Source organism: Megalobrama amblycephala, linkage group LG15 (genome assembly GCF_018812025.1).
Source record: "Megalobrama amblycephala isolate DHTTF-2021 linkage group LG15, ASM1881202v1, whole genome shotgun sequence".
NCBI classification, from domain to species: domain Eukaryota; kingdom Metazoa; phylum Chordata; class Actinopteri; order Cypriniformes; family Xenocyprididae; genus Megalobrama; species Megalobrama amblycephala.
Genome location: NC_063058.1, coordinates 17069366 through 17088427, shown reverse-complemented (window position 1 = coordinate 17088427; position 19062 = coordinate 17069366). Strand labels below are relative to the sequence as shown.

Genomic DNA, 19062 nt, shown 5'->3' with positions numbered 1-19062 from the left:
TTGTAGTTTTTGAGATGTGATTTTGAATGGGAGTGAAGCTGCGTAAATAAAACATAGAACTACATTTCCCAGTAAAAACAAAAACGTCGGCCGCCCCCTAGCGCATGTGCTTCGAACAGGGAGGATTCATTTAAATTATTGAGTATTTTATTATCGAAGGCTATAAAATCACAATTATGATTAAAAATGAATACATTTCATTATTTCCTTATTATTATTACTTTTGTCATTCTATTATTATTATTATTATTATTATTACTGTTATTATTATTGATATTACTGTTGCCCTCATCACAAAATATTATCATCATCACCATATTTAGTATTACTATTGTTATTAGTATTACTGTTATTACTGTTACTATTATTATTATTGATATAAATGTTATTATTATTATTATTATTATTATTATTATTGATATTATTGCCGTCAACACAAAATATTATCATCATCACCATATTTAGTATTTCTATTGTTATTAGTATTACTGTTATTACTGTTACTATTATTATTATTATTATTGATATAAATGTTATTATTATTATTATTATTATTATTATTATTATTGATATTGCTATTGCCGTCAACACAAAATATTATCATCATCACCATATTTAGTATTTCTATTGTTATTAGTATTACTGTTATTACTGTTACTATTATTATTATTATTATTATTATTATTGATATAAATGTTATTATTATTATTATTATTATTATTATTATTATTGATATTATTGCCGTCAACACAAAATATTATCATCATCACCATATTTAGTATTACTATTGTTATTATTATTACTGTTATTACTGTTACTATTATTATTATTATTGATAAATGTTATTATTATTATTATTATTGATATTACTATTGCGGTCAACACAAAATATTATCATCACCATATTTAGTATTACTATTGTTATTATTATTACTGTTATTACTGTTACTATTATTATTATTGATATAAATGTTATTATTATTATTATTATTATTGATATTGATATTGCCGTCAACTAGGGGTGTGACGAGATCTCGTGGCACGAGATCTCGCGAGACTAAACTGTGACGAGATTTCTCGTCGAGGCGAAAAGTAGTCTCGTGATGTTGCCATGACAGAGTGTTAGGATGATTAGGAAAGAATATGCCACCGCTACGTTTACATTTTGCCTCCACTGTCGTTTTGCTTTGTATTTAAATAAAAAAAAAACATTTAATTCAGTTGGATAACGGTCGCCGCCGCTCCATATTTACAGAGTACGCGCGACCGTTTAAAAGTGAAAGTAAACGCGCGCGCGCATTCAAACGTGATTTCAATACCCCGCATTTTGAAAGCGGCTCCCTGATGAATACAGATATCTCTCAATATGAAAGCTATTTTAGGCTGGGCAGTGTAGTTGTAACCATCTCTCAGCTCTGTATCAAAGAAAAATGTGGTCTTATTTGATCTTTGAATATTGAGAGAGTGCGATTATGGTTGCACTTATTGTAAAGTGTTACCATAAAAATGAATAACAGTTTTCTCTTCTTATTATTTACTAGTACAAACAATAAGGTTTCATTTGTTAACATTAGTTAATGCACTGTGAACTATCATGAACTAACAATGAATGACTATTTTTATCAACTAACAAAGATTAATAAATACTGTAGCAAATATATTGCTTGTTGTTAGTTGATGTTGGTAAATACATTAATGTTAATAAATGAGACCTTATTGTAAAGTGTTACCATTTTTATTTATACTGTTTTTATTTCTGTGATCAGATTGTGGAGAGGAGTTCAGTTAGGAGGTCAAAAGCTGTAGAAGCTCATAATTCATGTACAGTAAGATCTGAAGAGACTGAAATCATACAGGAGGGAAGTCAGTCAGTTGAGTTAGTGGCAAAACCTTTTACATTACTTGAGTATTGTTGTCTTTTACTGCATATGATAATTCAGTCTCAGAAAGTAGAACTGAAATGACATTCATTACAAAATGATTAGTTAAAACATTTCAAATACACCTGCAGAATATTTTTTCTAGTCATGTATTTCGCCATCTTGTCTCGTCTCGTGAACTCAATCTCGAGTCTCGTCTCGTCTCGTGAGATACTGGTCTCGTCACACCCCTACCGTCAACACAAAATATTATCATCATCACCATATTTAGTATTACTATTGTTATTATTATTACTGTTATTACTGTTACTATTATTATTATTGATATAAATGTTGTTATTATTATTATTATTATTGATATTGATATTGCCGTCAACACAAAATATTATCATCATCACCATATTTAGTATTACTATTGTTATTATTATTACTGTTATTACTGTTACTATTATTATTATTGATATAAATGTTGTTATTATTATTATTATTATTATTATTGATATTGCTATTGCCGTCAACACAAAATATTATCATCACCATATTTAGTATTACTATTGTTATTATTATTATTATTACTGTTATTACTGTTACTATTATTATTATTGATATACATGTTATTATTATTATTATTATTTATATTACTATTGCCGTCAACACAAAATATTATCATCATCACCATATTTAGTATTACTATGTTATTATTATTACTGTTATTATTATTATTATTATTATTATTGATATAAATATTATTATTATTATTATTATTATTATTATTGATATTACTATTGCCGTCAACACAAAATATTATCATTACCATCTTTAGTATTAGTATCACTACTGTTATTATTGTTATTATTATTTATTTTACTATTGCCGTCAACACAACTTATCAACACCATCCTTAGTATTACTATCGTTATTATTATTACTGTTATTATTATTATTACTAATTTTACTGTTGTCCTCATCACAAAATATTATTATCATTATTATCATACTTGCTATTACTATTTAAATACTTCTACTATTACCCGTTTGTCATTTTTTGCTTACTTTTCATTGCTGTTACTATCATTGCTGTTTTATTGTTGTTTTTGTGATTTGTTGTTGTGTTTTGTGTTCACCCTATGTTGTATGTTTTGCACTCCTAATAAAAAATAAAAATAAAAAAGATACACTTGCTTACACGACTTGATTACCAATATTCATAAAAAAATAAAAAATGAATAAATTATTTTATAATATTATTATTATTTAGTTTTCTTCTAGTATTTCTATATTGAATCCAACTCAAATTAAGATATTTAAATATTACACATTTAAAAAAAAGTACAGAATTTTTTTCCCCCGCTTTTTTATTATGCCATGCCGTAAACTAAAAATATGCTAATACAAAAGTTTCAACAAAAATGATGTATACAAGTCAATGGGAGATCTGCTCTTTCTACCTCCGTTACACACTGAACACTAGGTGGCAGCAAAGGCAACGTTTCTTACCGCCTGAATTGATGAAGACATGACACAGGTAGGGCGAAAGGGTGAACACAGCGTGAAGTGATTTAAAACAATTCTGAAAAATAACGGATCAGCAGTATTTGCTGTTAAACATCTTCAGTGATGATATCTGAGAGGAAAGTACACAGAAATCCCATGATTTATTACTCTTTGGTACGATATAGCGTAACCATAGCCATCCCTGACTAGACCGCAACCACATCAAATCCAGTCAGTGCGGCTAAAACGGAGTCGTCGAAGTCTGTTGAAAGTATTAATTTGATAAATTTATGCTTAATGTGCTTATTAAACAACCTTTAATTTTCTTTTAACTATTTTCAGCTCTTGTCATTAACTGTTTAGTCACTTATGAGGAGAAATATCTAATAAATACATGTTTTGATAGTTTAGCTTGTGCTTAGCTTACCAAAACATTTGTAAAGTGCACAAATATGGTATTTAGCATTTCAAAAATAGGTATAAAAGTCATGTTTATAGTCTATTCAGCCTATAACAATAATTTGCCGTTATGCTGAAATGCTAGTTACCACGGTAGAAATTAAAAAAATATCTTATTAAAAATATTATCTAGAAAATCTGTTTTTTAATTTACTGTAGTGAATTAATAATATCAATTTGCCCCACACTGGAAACCAATTTTTGTTTTGTTTACCATGACAGAATATTGCTTAATAACTATTTGCGCTAGGTTTATTTTGGGGTTAAAAGTCTTCTCAGACATTAAATCCAGATTTCTCTCTCTTGTAAGTTTGATCAGCTGAGGTCAAAGGTTAAATCTGACTGCTGCAGATTTTCACCTGAAGTCCTGACCACTGCTATTCACATTTACAGATCAGTGGCTATGTGACTCAGTTTACACACAGTAATATGGACATCACACTGCAGACAGGGAATTATCCCATTTTATGGATGGTGTCCTTTTAATTTTGCCTTTCATGGCTTATAAAGTTGTTTAATATCTGCTGAGGTGAATCAGCGGAGGAAGCGAATAAAGACATTGGCCCTCCAGGTCATTTGTGATAGTAGCAAATTCTAACAGGATCATTTAATTCCTGCACAAGATTGATATATCAGCAGCGACTAAATGGACGAAAGCTTTTCTTCTATTAAAACACCAGGCAGTATGAAGCCCTCCCACTTTCCAAGTCAGTCATGATGATGGCGATACAGTGGACCAAGCACAGATCAAATTAAATATCTTATATAATTCCTTCTGAATGACAGCGCCATCTGTCCATCCGGTGTTATGGCCCTGACCCCTATTAGCCTACACTCTTACCATGGCGCCATTTTCACCTTGATAGGTTCGAGATGGGATTTAAAAAGCTTATTTTGATGCAACGGCATGAACTTTGTCTATAGCAGCGCTTTATATATTCTTATGAGGCAAAATTTATGTAGTGACAGTCGTTTTTGTCATATGCTGCACTATAAAAGCAATAGTTCCAGCTCTAAATTCTGATTGAATGATCCCTGTTAAGAGTCATGCAGTGCAAACAGCCAACAATTGAGCTAAGATACTGTATTATTTGTTAGTTTTGATCATTTTTATTTTGTTACTCATTAAACACTGGTGTATTTAGTCATAGTGTTGCTGTTTTATGAAGCAAAAACACTAGATTTGATCTGTAGGTTCTGTTTAGGTGCTTTATTTTCAATGGAGTTGAGTGTAGAGTCTGGAACAGAGCTTTTCTCCTTGGTAAGTGGACATATTCCAAAGCTGACTGATGTGTTTTAAATTATACACAAATAAAACATCAAGATTTACACACACTCCTGCTGTTTTTTGTCTGTAGATGGAAGATAAAGGTGCTCTCGGTCAAGCGAAGACCCCAAACATTGCCATAGAGAATGATGGCCGTACCATCTCAGTGCAAGTACTGGAATTTAAAACAAGTCTCCTGGAGGCGGTTGAGGAGTTGCATATTCACAGGGTATGGTCTCTTACTTTTGCCTCTGTTTTCTGATGATATAAAATTTGGCAGTTTTGCTAGAGAAATCAATGTTAGGAACTATATATATAATATTTATTTGATTAGCAACAATATTAACATTTAAATTAATGCAATAACTATGATAGAAAGCAATTAAATAATATGTTTTAATTAAGTATTACAGTTAGGAAAATATTTTAAGCATCAGATCAGGCAGAAATAACTACTGCATGTTTGTTTACTTATTATTTATCAGATTTTTATTTTTTTATATTTATACAATATGTCTTATTTACCTTCTTACTATTTATTTCATTATTTATTTAGTTAAACTGTAAAAAAGATTTTTTGAAGTTGTAAATAAAACAAAGATTATAGGAGTACACTTTACAAGAAAATACTCAAAATATCATGTTTAATTAAATGTTTTACTTGCCATTTCTTTGTAAATAATTGTGAATTTTTCTATTAATTTCTCAGTGAAAATTGTTTCTGCACCATTTTTTTCTTCAGTATTTACAAAAATATTTTTTAAAACTCTTTATTTAAACATGTACTAAAACACTAAAATACAATATACTCTACACATGCAATGCTACAACGTGCTCCAAAATACAACAAAAAAAAATCTCAAAATCATAAAAATATTAAAATTGACCTCCAGACATCGCTAGTTAAATATATATTTATATATTATATTTAATATAGTCCCATCTTCATAAAGTGACAATAGAGCACAAATTACACACCATTTGAACTCAAATTCGTCTAATTTCCTTGCGATTTGATTGAATTAATATTCCACTCTGATTCTTGATTCAACCAAAGCAAATTTTTATGCATTATTACATTACTTTTAATGCATTACATTAACTTTTGCATTACTTTTTCTCACCTGGACTGGGCTTGCTTTTTTTTTTTTTTTTTAGTAACAACAAAAAAGTTATATTTTTGGCAAATGTTAAAGGGTTAGTTCACCCAAAAATGAAAATTCTGTCATTTATTACTCACCCTCATGCCGTTCCACACCCTAAGACCTTCGTTAATCTTCAGAACACAAATTAAGATATTTTAGTTGAAATCCGATGACTCCGTGAGGCCTCCATAGGGAGCAATGACACTTCCTCTCTCAAGATCCACAAAGGTACTAAAAACATATTTAAATCAGTTCATGTGAGTACAGTGGTTCAATATTAATATTATAAAGCGACGAGAATAGTTTTGGAGCGCCAAAAAAAAACTAAATAACGACTTTTATAGTGATGACCGATTTCAAAACACTGCTTCATGAAGCATCGGATCATAAATGAATCAGCGTATCGAATCTGTTGTTCGGAGCGCCAAAGTCACGTGATTTCAGCCGTTGGCAGTTTGACACGCGATCGGAATCATGATTCGATACACTGATTCATTTGTGCTCTGATGCTTCCTGAACCAGTGTTTTGATATCGGCCATCACTAAATAAGTCATAATTTTGTTTGTTTTTTGGCGCACCAAAATATTCTCGTTGCTTTATAATATTAATATTGAACCACTGTACTCACATGAACTGATTTAAATATGTTTTTAGTACCTTTATGGATCTTGACAGTGGAAGTGTCATTGCTCCCTATGGAGGCCTCACGGAGCCATCGGATTTCAATTAAAATATCTTAATATGTGTTCCGAAGATTAACGAAGGTCTTACAGGTGTGGAACGACATAAGGGTGAGTAATAAATGACAAAATTTTCATTTTCGGGTGAATTAACCCTTTAAGGCCCAAAAGTGAAATGAATAAGCCTCAGGCTGAAGGAAATGCACATTTACGCCTGTACAGTAGAGGGCGCAGCTCAAACAAACCTTTCAGCTGTGCTGCCATGCGATTAAAGAAGAAAAGGATACAGGAGAAGAAAGTTCAACACTCTTATCTCTAAATCTATCAATTTGCTTATTAGTATGGTTGAATTAGTTTGTTTTCGAATTAGTTAGTTTGCATGTTTACGCACACAATACCTCTGCACTTACCCTATTTCTCTCAACATGGGGACAGGAGAGCTGTCGGTCATTAAATGTGAAAAAGTAACTTGCGTTACTTATTTGAAAAAGTAACTCAGATATTTTGTTGTGAATTTAAAAAGTAATGTGTTACTTTACTAGTTACTTGAAACAAGTAATCTGATTACTTACCTCAAATTACTTGTAATGCGTTACCCTCAACACTGATGTTTTTCCTCTCAGCAGGTCTTCCAAATATTACCATTTGAATTGTGCAACTACTATGACAGAAAGCAGTGAAACCTTTTTTATAAGATTCATATGGCAACATCTAAATTAGCTTATTCAACTCAGAAATCAGAAAGAGTCATTTTGTAAGCATCAGATCACGCAGAAACTAATCACATTACGTAATTTACATACTAATTTTTCTCTTGGCTGAGAAATGTTCGTAATAGTCTTAACCTAAGACATGCACATACTTATTGAGCTTGTGCAATCTTAAACAAATATCAGCCTCCTAAAAGGCTGCTAAATGACATCTCAGTGTATTAGTAATGTCAGTCTATTAGTATCCGAATGACATCAGGGTTCTTGTGAGGAACTGAAGAATGTAATTTTGTGGGAGGAGGAGTGCCATGAGCGTTCAGAAGAACTAAAAGCGAGCAGCACTTTCTGTCTATCTGGACATAAGCCAGCACAAGTTACACTTACATTAGAATGGGGTCATGCAGCAGGACCTGACAAATTCACATATTTGCTTGCATGACTGGTACCCTCAAGCAAAGCACTTAAAACCCGACGCTGGACATGTTTAAAGGTTGTACGAGCAAAAATAAACAATTGTACCTCTCATGTTTTACTGTTATTATGATGTTGGTGAGGAACAAAGGCATTAAATCAATGTGATCCTCAGGCATGCCATTAAACTAACACTTTGTAGTTCTCTGGTTTATAGGGCCGGGGTTAAGATGGAGGATTTCCTGCCAGACAAACACGCTCAGCTGAATGCAGTCACTTCTTGTTCTTTTAAGAGAGTGCAAAGTGTGTTCCATTAAAATGACTGTATTAGCTTGGGATGTTGTCAGTCGTTTTGCGAGACACAGGAAATTCGTTCAGATGCTGAAAGTGAATTGTCCTGATGCATTACATATGTCACTGTTTAATTAGATTTAATGCATCTAATCACAAATGCCATCAGTCTCTGTCCTGAAAGTTTCGCTTGACCCACCAATTTTAGTGCTCCTTTTTTTTTACCTGCAAACCCCATTTATTGAATTTATTGACCTTCTACGAAACGTTAACAGCTTTGCAAGTAGCACGCTTTATTAGGAAAATATAAATAAACTCCTACATGCACATAAAAACCATTGACTTAAACCTGCAGTCCTAGATGACAGTGATGGCTTTATATGCTAAAATGTCCTCTCTAATGTTCAGATACCTGCGTAAAATATAACCCATTGCTTTCTTATGAATTTATTCATTGTTGATGATGAAAAATGGTGTTTTGTCGACATTTTGGATACAGGATGCTGAAACAAGACATGAGGAGCAGATTTGTAAACTTGTGGTGGAGAAGCAGGAGTTAGAATGGCAAAAGGTTTGTTAGGAATGATAAAAATACTGTTGTTTTTCCATTAACTTCCAAAGATTTTAAGAACTGACTGAGCATTTATAGAAAAAAAATATTTATATTGCTAAAGTTTCTCAATATTAACAGTTTATTCTTATGTTTTTGCAGGAGTCCTTACAAAGTCAGATTTCTAAAATGTCAAACGAAAATTCAGAGTCACTTGCTGCTGTAAAAAAACAGGTATGACATCACACTCAATCTATGTATGCAAGATTTTATATATGGGTCAATGACGTGACGGGTGTTTGTTTTTGTTTTTTTGTCCAAAGGCCTTAATAATAATAAAAAACAAAGATATGACATCCAAAGTATGTAAGGTAGTACAACTAGATCTCTTTTATTGAATCCAAAAAGTTTGAATTATATTGTTCTACATAAAAAGGTATTTTAAAGATTTTGAAGTGTCAAAAGGTCATTCGGTTTAAGGCCAATACAGCCATTTCATTTGTGATTAAATTGTCTTAAAATGTAATAAATGTATATATTTTTTATTCTGGCATGATTTTATAACATCATATATCAACATAGTGCATTATTAAAATTATGGTATTAAAATTATGTGTAGAAGTCGTTGCTTTGTTATGAGAAAGAATGTCTAGAAAAATGAATTTCATTGATGTCATTCGGAGTAACCAATATAAAGGGACCATTTTGGATAGAGTCATGTGTTCAATATCATGTGACAGGATGTGACAACAGTCAGACATGTGCAAAGAACAACATGGTCATGAAGCAAAGTAACAAACTCTCTTTTAACTATTTGAAAAATTCATGTTTTCACTTGCTCATACGCATGTCCCGAAACATCAGGTCATTCAGTTCAACCGCTATAAAACATGGAAAATGTTGTAATATTTTAAAAACTTGTACTAAATATAAAATGTTTGATTGTCCTTTGCTAGCTAGCTAGATATCAGCCTGTTAGCATTGTTTGAAAATTGCGTCATTCGGTAAAACCGAAATTTTGGTTAAACTGAATGACTTTTTTTCTTGTAAAAAATTGGAAAAGCAGTGTTAATTGATTATAAAAACCACATAATCTCATTGTTAACACTCAATAAAACATTAAAAAATGAATTATATCTCATTTAGGTTTTTTCACACTTTTAAAAACCTTACTCGTCAATGACCCATATTTATGTATATAATATTAAATATCTAATATATATAAATATATAAATGTCTAATTTAAAGTTTCAGGCCCAAATCCGAAGACTTGAGGGAGAAAAGGTTGGTCACTTTATATTTCCATTTTAATCTGTGTACTGATTTATGTTTTTATCAATATTTTTATTTCTTCTTTAATAGTAACTGTTAAAAAAATAATTAAAATATGAATTAATCATCACTTGGCTAAATATTAATGACCTCTTAAAGGGTAAAAACCAGCTGGCTGCTGAACTGAAAGACAAAGAGATCATCAGCCTCAAGGAAGAACTAAAACTGCTGCAGGTACACATAATCAATACAATAACAACGTACACCTTTACATGACAAGACCTTCTGTACCTTGCTTTAGGGACATATACCTAAAACAGTGGGAAAATCCATCTCATCGCTGACCCTTTGAGTGGGGGTTTGTGTAGGTCTATTTGGTGTTGTCAGATAAATGATGCCACATGGTTGATGTATGCTTTCTCCTACGGTTCATCACACCCTCGCTTCAACCGTATAGCCAATAAAGGCCCTTGTTACCCTTTTATTTGCTAATGGTAATCTGAGCAATTTGATACGTATTGTGATGAATTCTTGAACGCTGCGTCTTGACATGATTTACAGAATTAGAGAAGTTGTTAAATTATTGAAATAGTCTGAGGTAAAAAACAATACAAGTAGTATAATGTTATACTAATAATGAGTGCTGTCAAATGATTAATTGCATCCAAAATAAAAGTTTGTTTACATAATATATGTATGTACTATGTATTTTTTATTTAAATACACACAAATGCTTGTATGTATTTAACAAAAATATATTATATTTATATATAAAATATGTATATATAATGTAAATTATATATAAATATACATATAATTATGTTGGTGTATTTATATATACATAATAAATACACAGTACACATATTATGTAAACAAACTTTTATTTTGGATGTGATTAATCGCTATTAATCGTTTGACAGCACTATTAATAATAAGTAACAGGCTATTCTCGATTATTCTAGTCTTTGCTCTTATTAATGTGTCTTTTTGTTTTCATTTTTATTCACGTGATTTAATATAGTATTAAAATAATAATAATGAAAATGACAATTTAAAAAAAATCTGCTTTAAAAAGGTCTTTTGGTGCTCTTCTAGAGCTAAACAAACCCACTGAAACCACTTTCTTTTTCCTTTACTACTGTCTTGCAGTTGCTCAGGTACAGTTTGGAGAAGAAATTAAGCGAGCTGGTAAGGATTTCCAATTATATAAATTGTTGACAGAGGCAAGTGGGAGTGGGAAGAATTAAAGAGGAGGAACTGAGAGGGAGAGCGGATCATCAGGAGTAACGGATAGGGAGGGCGTGACACGTGAACCGCCAGCGCCGCTGTGAAAATACCACTATTAAAATATTTTATATCAGAGCCTCGCTCTGTTTAACCTTTCAATGGCGGAGAGGGGAATCAGTTTGATACAGACAATCAAACAGTAACGGGCTGCGCTTCACATAAAAGCCCCTCAGGCATGTTTGGAAGTTGACTCCTTATCTAGCAGAAAGGAGCACTCAGCCGAGATGTTAAACAAAGGTCTTCAAACTCTCCGATGCAGAATATATTCACGGTCTGCCCTTGCCGAGAAGAAGAACTGTTATTACCGAATGGGGATATTCCTCTTCGAAGGGAGGACAATGTGTTTTTAAACTTTACAGGAGCAAAAGTTGCAGCTGCAGACACAAACGAAAGATAGCCACCTGAATCAGCTGGGAGAGGTGGAGAGACGTTTCGCCGCCATTTCCAGACAGTGTGCCATGGTCAAACAGGCCCATGAAAAACTTGAACAAAATGGTATGACTGTCATAACTGAGAAACATCGTCCTAGTGAAACATTCAATTAAAATAAAACTTCAGTTTACGTAGAGTTAAATCTGGTTATCTTTTGCCTTCAAACTCTATTATCACTACTTAAGCAAAGCATTGATAGAGTCACTGCTAAAAACATTGGGCTTGTATGTATTCTGGTATTCATAATCTTTCTTTATTCACTCTGGACAGATTTGACGTTAAAAAAACTCCTCTTTGCTTTGCATCAATGAATTGATTTGTCATTCTGTGAACGTGAATTATTTGGCCTTTGTAGGTGAATGCTAAATGAAAGCCTGTGTAGCGATGCCAATCTTTTTTTTTTTTTTTTTGAAGTTGAAGAGGCCATGCGAATTAATAAAAAGCTCACATCCATCAATGAAAAACAAGAATCTACGATTAAAGCCTTGAAAGAGGTAAAAAAATAAAATAAATACTTGTACTGCTGATGAAGCTCCTATTGGTTTGCAAATCGATTTCCTTTGAAGTTAGAAGAAGTGCTACATCACTGCATCACAAATTGTTGCCTCTTTTTTACTTCATATTTAGGATTTGGAGAGACTCAACAAAGAGCTGGTTACGTTCAAAGTGTCATCGGTCTGCAGACCTGGAGAGGAACGTTTACAGAATGTCCTAAAAGAACAAGAGCTTCAACAACTTCAGCAGAGACTCTTAGTGGTAGAATCTCTTCACATTTGTTAATCATAAAAAGTGATATCAGGATGTTTTTAAATGTAATATCTTTTTTTAGGAAACAGAACTTAACAAAAAACTGAGAAATGAAACTACCACAGAAAGGGCAGAGAAGCAGGTAAGCTCCTCAGAAAATTCTGGACCTTTATGTGTGCTATTTACAGTTTTTACAGGATTTTTTTTTTTTTTTTTACATTCGCCAGGACACATTTCTTGATAGTTGAGTTTGCTCGATACTTGGTGGGCAATTTGCTACATTTCTACCCTAATACCATAGTGAAACATATTCAGAATGTAAAAATTGAAATACATTCATACCAATTAGATGTAGCTGGACATCTACACAGGTGTTAGTCTTTCAATTTCATCACTTCATCACATTTCATCTATACAAAAGGGGGCAACTTAGGAATAATTTTTTAAACTACTGTAAACATGGTCAATGTAACATACTGCAGTGAATTATAAACAATAGAGAACTGTCATTCTTGTTTTGTAAAGAAATTTACAAAAGAAAACGTGTTTTTAAGTTGTTTTATGAGTGACTGTGTTTGTTGGGTGAAAACCTTTGCTAGTGTTATGGAAGAATGACTTGATTTGAGACATGTATGAAGTGTTTTGGTACACTGTAAACCCGGATAAGTAGAATCTACTTAAAAAAACTGAGGTAACTCGTTGCCTTAAAATTTTTAAGTAATGAAGCATTAGCTGAATAAGTGAAGTGGATTACGTTCAATGTACTTAAGCCCATAATGGAATGGAATAGAACATTTAAGTTGAATTTACTTAAAAAATTTGAGGAAACTGGTTGCCCTAAAAAAATTAAGTAATGTTAACTTAATAATTCACGTTCATTTAACTTAAAATGTTTTGTAATATTAATTACTTTGTAGTTATTACACCTAGTATATTTAAGTTCAATGTACTAAGCAAGTTAACTTGCCACCAATCAAAATTCATCCATGCCTCCCATCATGCATTGCTGCATGAATAAATTATGAGCTGAATTGTCTTAGTAATTTTCTTTATTCTCACTATTTAAATTTTGCTGTTTTTCTGTGACTTTTTAGTAGCTTGTTTTCTAATGTTCAGAGTTGATCTGTTTATCAGAATATGTTGCTTGTCACCGTTGTTGAGATTCATACGCTGATTCTTGATGTCTGTGAGTGCCTAAAATATATATTTTTTTTTTTTTGTGAAAAAAAAAAAAAAAAAAATGTAAAAGTTGATCTTTCGCTGTAGAATCACAGTGCTGCTGTAATCAATAATGTAAATCTAACTCAGAGATTGAGCTCTAAATGAGTTCAGTGATTCAGATCAAATAATGATTATGTGAAAACATAACCAACACCACCTGATCATCTTTTAACTTTGCTTGTCTGGTTGGTTTTAATGCAGTTAAAACTGCCCAAACAAAATTTAATATTAAAAAGTCAAGGGTCAAGAGCTCATCTAAAACAAACCCTGACCTCGATGATGGTAACTTAAAAATTTTGATTTTCTCCTTTAGTGAAAAACTATAAAAAGGTAAATGTTTGGAAAAAATGTCTGTAGAACAGCCAAAACAAATGTTCCAACTGCTCATCAACAGCTTCTTGAATTCACACACACCATGACAAAATGGCGTCATTACCTGCCGCAAACCAGTGTGTAGGAGGCGTGGTCAGGAGAAAAACTTCATAATTTAAGTGCATTTAACTTACATTTATTAACACATTCAAATACACCCACAAATTAGTAGAATATACTTATATTTTATAAGTAATGCAACCAAACTTAAATATTTTAAGTATATTGTAATTATATTTTTAAGTAAATATAAAATCCGGGCTAAGAGTGTAGTTTTAGTGCATTTTGAATGTGATAGTAATTGTTGTGCCAAGAATAAAGTTGGTTAGGAGATCTGTGTGAGGTGTTTTGAAAAAGTGTAATAAGTCTGTAATAAGTATCATTTAACAGAAGTAAAACTGGATTTAACACAAGGTGTTTGTGTGTGTGTGTGTGTGTGTGTGTGTGTGTCAGGAGGTATTGAGATCCCTCCACCACAATCAGAGATTGCTACAGACACAGACGGAAGCTCTTAGCCGAGCAGAGCAGGAGATCCGCACATTCCGTGAGGAATATCAGGTCGGGCTTCCCAAAACCCAACTCCACCTGCAATGTCACCTTCAGCTTAAATAACACAAAATCTGCAACTATTTTTAAATGTTATTATTTTATTTTATTTACAAATTACAGTTCTTTTCCCCCATAGACGCCTACATTTTTTGTTCTATTTGCTCTGTGCACATCTTAAAGGAACAGGAAATTACCATTAACGTATTCATTAAATAATAAAATAAATCTAATTAATTAATTAAATAAAAATAAAATTAACTGTATTCAGTAGATAAACACATTTAGTGTATGCAATATATATATTTTTGGGAGGAAAAATGCAAAATCTGTTTAATCCATTTTAATTTAAATACTTAAAATGATAATCTTAATAAGGTATTAATATTCAGAAGTAAACAATGGTCGCCTAGTACTCATAAAGTTGATTGAGTGAACTGAAAATCTCTTTTGCACATTTACAACACACAAAGTGCAACTCAATAATAGTAAGTGTGTTTAATGACCGTTTACAGCCTCCTTCTCTTTTATTCCCCCTATTCCTCTATTTAATTCACTTAGTCATTCACTGATTAAAACCATTATTAACATGACAAAAGCCAACTGATTTGTATTGGCCTCTCCATCTGTTTAGAATTTTCTGTCCAGGTTAAACAAACACATAAAAATTTATTATTGCATTAAAAATTTTCTGGGTGATTAATTTCATTGCAGATCCTTAAAACAGAACATGAATTGAACCAAGAGAGGACTAAAGAAAAAGATGTCAGCTTTGCTCGCCTGAGAGATGAATACCAAAATTCTAAACTCGCTTGGGAAAAAGAGGTGACGGCAAGTTCTAGAAAATCTTATCTCTAAATATACATGTTTTAATTGCAATTTTTAAAAAATTGAATGGAATTTAAAAAAATATTGAAATTGGTGTTCTCACAGATTCTGCAATTGCAAATGTCAGCGGTGGCAGATCAAGAAGAGCTGATGGTGGTAAAACAGGCATATAATCAACTCCAGAAAGAGCACAAACAGCTGTCTATTTCTGCAGTTCATAAGGTCAAAGGATTATTACATATAAATTCAAAACCAGCGATTATATAATAAGCATGTAGATTAGGTATTGTACATGGATAAATAGGCTTAAACCTCTCCATTTTGAAGAGGCATTTGGCAATATATGTGTTAAGCGATTGAATTATAATCTGACTGTGATCTTTTATTACAGATTGCCCTAAAAGATCAAGAAAATTCTCTTGGTACAACATCTAACGAGATTAACCTTATGAAGGTGAGCAGTCTCCATAAAGCTCTTGAGGACAGTCTTATTAGTCCTCATGATAACCGTGAACCAACAAGTCACCCTGATAAAGACATTCCAGGTAAGAAAGAATGCAAAGTTGTCTTCTCCAGCCAAGCTTGGCGCCACTATAACTAATATTTTTATACAGAATGATGTGAAGTGCAGGGAGGTGGTTACTGGAGTCTCTTTATCAAGAAAGCTTACCTGTACTTCTCATTTTTCTCTCATAATGATACATTCATTTAATTTCCTCACACAGATGAAAGCACTGAGTCTCAGAAGGCTAGAAAAGATGGCCACTCTCAAAATGGCAACAAGGAACTTGACATTTTCATGCAGGCAGATAAAATAGTACCTGTACTCTCACCAGTGGTTTCTACAGATGGGTCTGATAACATCTCAAGACCTGAGGATGTTAATCCCAAGACGAATCATCTGCCAAAGTTGTGTGATGAAACAAAAATGGGTGTCAGTGAAAGTGAGCCAGTCTGCAACGCAGTTGATAAAGGATGCCCCTCAAACCCAGCCCAAAGTGACACAGACAGTCGTCTTGCTGAGCTATCAGGGCCTGAAACCAGGTCTGTTTATGCCATAGACGGCGACCCTTTGGCTTTGGAACCGAAAGATAGAACGCTGGAGCAGAATCTGTGTATTTCTGAAGTGACTGAATCCCAGACATCAGATAAACACATGGACAGCCAGGGATATGCTACATCTCAGTCCAAAGAATTCAAAGACCACCAGACTGCCATACCTGAATTTCTCCACAGTGTTTCACAAAAGGAAAGTCAAACATCTGCAGGGAGACTTTCAGAAGACAAAACTGCAAATTCAAACACACAAGACACGGACATAACAGGAGGTTTGATTGCCACCCAGCCAAGTCCATGCCACAAAACTCTCTGTGAGGAGCCTGAAACCCCATATGAAAGTGCAAGTGCCACAACATCTTTAGATGCACACCTTGATGAGTCCAAAGATCAGTTCTCACCACCTGAATTGATCTGTGAACCTTCGCAAAGCCGGGTTTCCCAAGCTGATCACTCGACTGAAACAAGCCTCTACAATGTGGTCAGTGAAGTGGAATCTAAACAGTTGCCTCTTGTTGATCAGACCACTTCAGTGACAGCATTTGACACAGTGGAGGTCATATCAGAAAATAATGATCAAAAAGATGATGGGACGTTTCTTTCACAACCATTGAAAGCTCAACAGACTGAACTGGGTGTTTCTTTTGAAGAAGCCAAGATCACAAACCCAGACCAAGATCCTTCCTCTCCTGGGTCTACAACAGCAAATGTCCAATCAGATGTTGATCAAAAGAGCATTTCAATGGTAGACACTTCAAATCATTCTGAAAATAGAAGTTATCAGTCATCCTTTGCATGGGACACGTTTATGAAAGGGAAAAAGAAGCCACATCCAACACCCTCAAGAACTGAGCTATGGTCCTCTGGATTTCATGAACTTGTTTCTCCGTTTTGTGCTCCCCTATTTATGAAGGATAAACTGGCAAAAAGAGGCATGTCTTGTAATGTTAATAGAGTATGTTTAATAATAAGAGTCGATAGCTGACCACAATACATTTCAAATTCAAATCCTATATTCACAGCCGTAATGAAGACTCCTGACAGATTGGAAACTCCAAGCAATCGTCCCCACCAAAAGAACAACTGTCAAGGAGAGTGGAATGCAGTCAAGCAGTCTTTTTCTGAAATGTTAATGGAGAAAGTAAGTTTCCAAACACAGGCCAGCTTAGAATCTAGTGAGTTAACGCTGTAGCACACGCTGAGCGCCTAAAGACAACTTCCATTCCCAGAAGTATTTCAGCAGGGTGAAATGGCAGCATTTTTCTCAATTAAATGTTGATAGAAAACAGCAGGACAAAAGTCTCCAAGTATAAATCACAGAAATGCAGCCCAACTCCAAAGGGAGCTAAGATGCTAATATAGAATAAACCAGAGATCGTTTTGAAGTCTTGTTTTCAGTAACATGGTTAAATCTGGTTTCTACTATGTTTTATGCTGGACTACTCAAATGAAATCAGTCAAAATGGATGTTTTTACTTTTTAAAATTTTAAGTCAAGTTTTGCCTCCAAGAATTATCATTTGATCCAAAAGCAAAATAAAGGTTTTTTTTAATGTACGTGTTTTTTGTTTTGTACATGAGCATGACTCAACATGATGGCCGTAGACCAAATTTTGTGGATTTCACTATTCATTGCTATTAATACTTCCATCAGAATTAAATAAAGGTAGAGTGTTATAGCACTTTTATGACCCACTTTATTTTCCCGCAGGAGAATCAAGTTCTTATCTCCTACAGCTCAACTCTGAGTGGCAGTCCAGCCTCTTCTTCTGTGGGTAATGGGCTGCAACAAGACTGCACTCCTACAGTTCCTCCTCCCAAACTCCAGAGCCTGGAGAAACAGACCTGGCCTATAGCATCTAGCTCTGAAGGAAAAGAAGAATGGAAACAATCTGACATAATGGCCCAAATTGCAAAAATCGAGGAATTTATGTCATCTGAAGGTTTAACCCCTCAAAAAAGACGCAAAATTGATTGATATGCATTAGAAAGGCATATTGGTAACTTGGTATTGTTGTTGTACTCAAATGTTGCTTAGATATATTTCTTACCCTCCATCTGAATAAATACAGTAAAAATGATATTTTTGTTAACTGTTAATATATTTCCAAATAATTTATCTGAATAAATGTTCATTATTTCAAGCAGCTTTGTTTTTTGCGGACTTTCTTAAAAGGTTCAGGTGTTCTTAAAAGCATCAGTTGCATCATGTTAACCCATCACTAAACAAGGTAAGTGTTGCACATAAAACCTGTTAATTATGCTGCACGAGCTAATTAACACTCATTACTCCCAGGCTAGCATGCTCATTCCTCAGAGGGCATTTAATGACCAAACATTGCTAATTTACATTTGGTACACAAACTGTGGCCAACTATAACTTAGGATAATTAAAATACACAAGTAAGAAGAAT

At 33.1% G+C, this 19062-nt stretch overlaps 1 protein-coding gene across 2 annotated transcripts; it reads left to right on the top strand.

Moving 5' to 3' along the window:
* Nucleotides 1-3324: 3324 nt before the first annotated feature.
* Nucleotides 3325-18799, top strand: LOC125247834 (coiled-coil domain-containing protein 73-like). 2 transcript variants are annotated; one of them, XM_048159340.1, is made up of 19 exons: nucleotides 3325-3405; nucleotides 5039-5094; nucleotides 5192-5329; nucleotides 8838-8909; nucleotides 9051-9122; nucleotides 10137-10172; nucleotides 10320-10394; nucleotides 11310-11348; nucleotides 11807-11942; nucleotides 12294-12373; nucleotides 12507-12635; nucleotides 12709-12768; nucleotides 14673-14777; nucleotides 15480-15590; nucleotides 15699-15815; nucleotides 15985-16138; nucleotides 16319-17581; nucleotides 17672-17790; nucleotides 18360-18799. In XM_048159340.1, exons 2-19 carry the CDS (start codon nucleotides 5053-5055, stop codon nucleotides 18624-18626), a joined length of 3015 nt encoding a protein of 1004 aa, XP_048015297.1. In that variant the 5' UTR covers nucleotides 3325-3405; nucleotides 5039-5052; the 3' UTR covers nucleotides 18627-18799. The 2 variants fall into 2 exon arrangements, with proteins under 2 accessions (XP_048015297.1, XP_048015298.1); XM_048159341.1 differs by lacking the exon at nucleotides 5039-5094 and having other exon boundaries at nucleotides 3343-3405.
* Nucleotides 18800-19062: the final 263 nt, after the last annotated feature.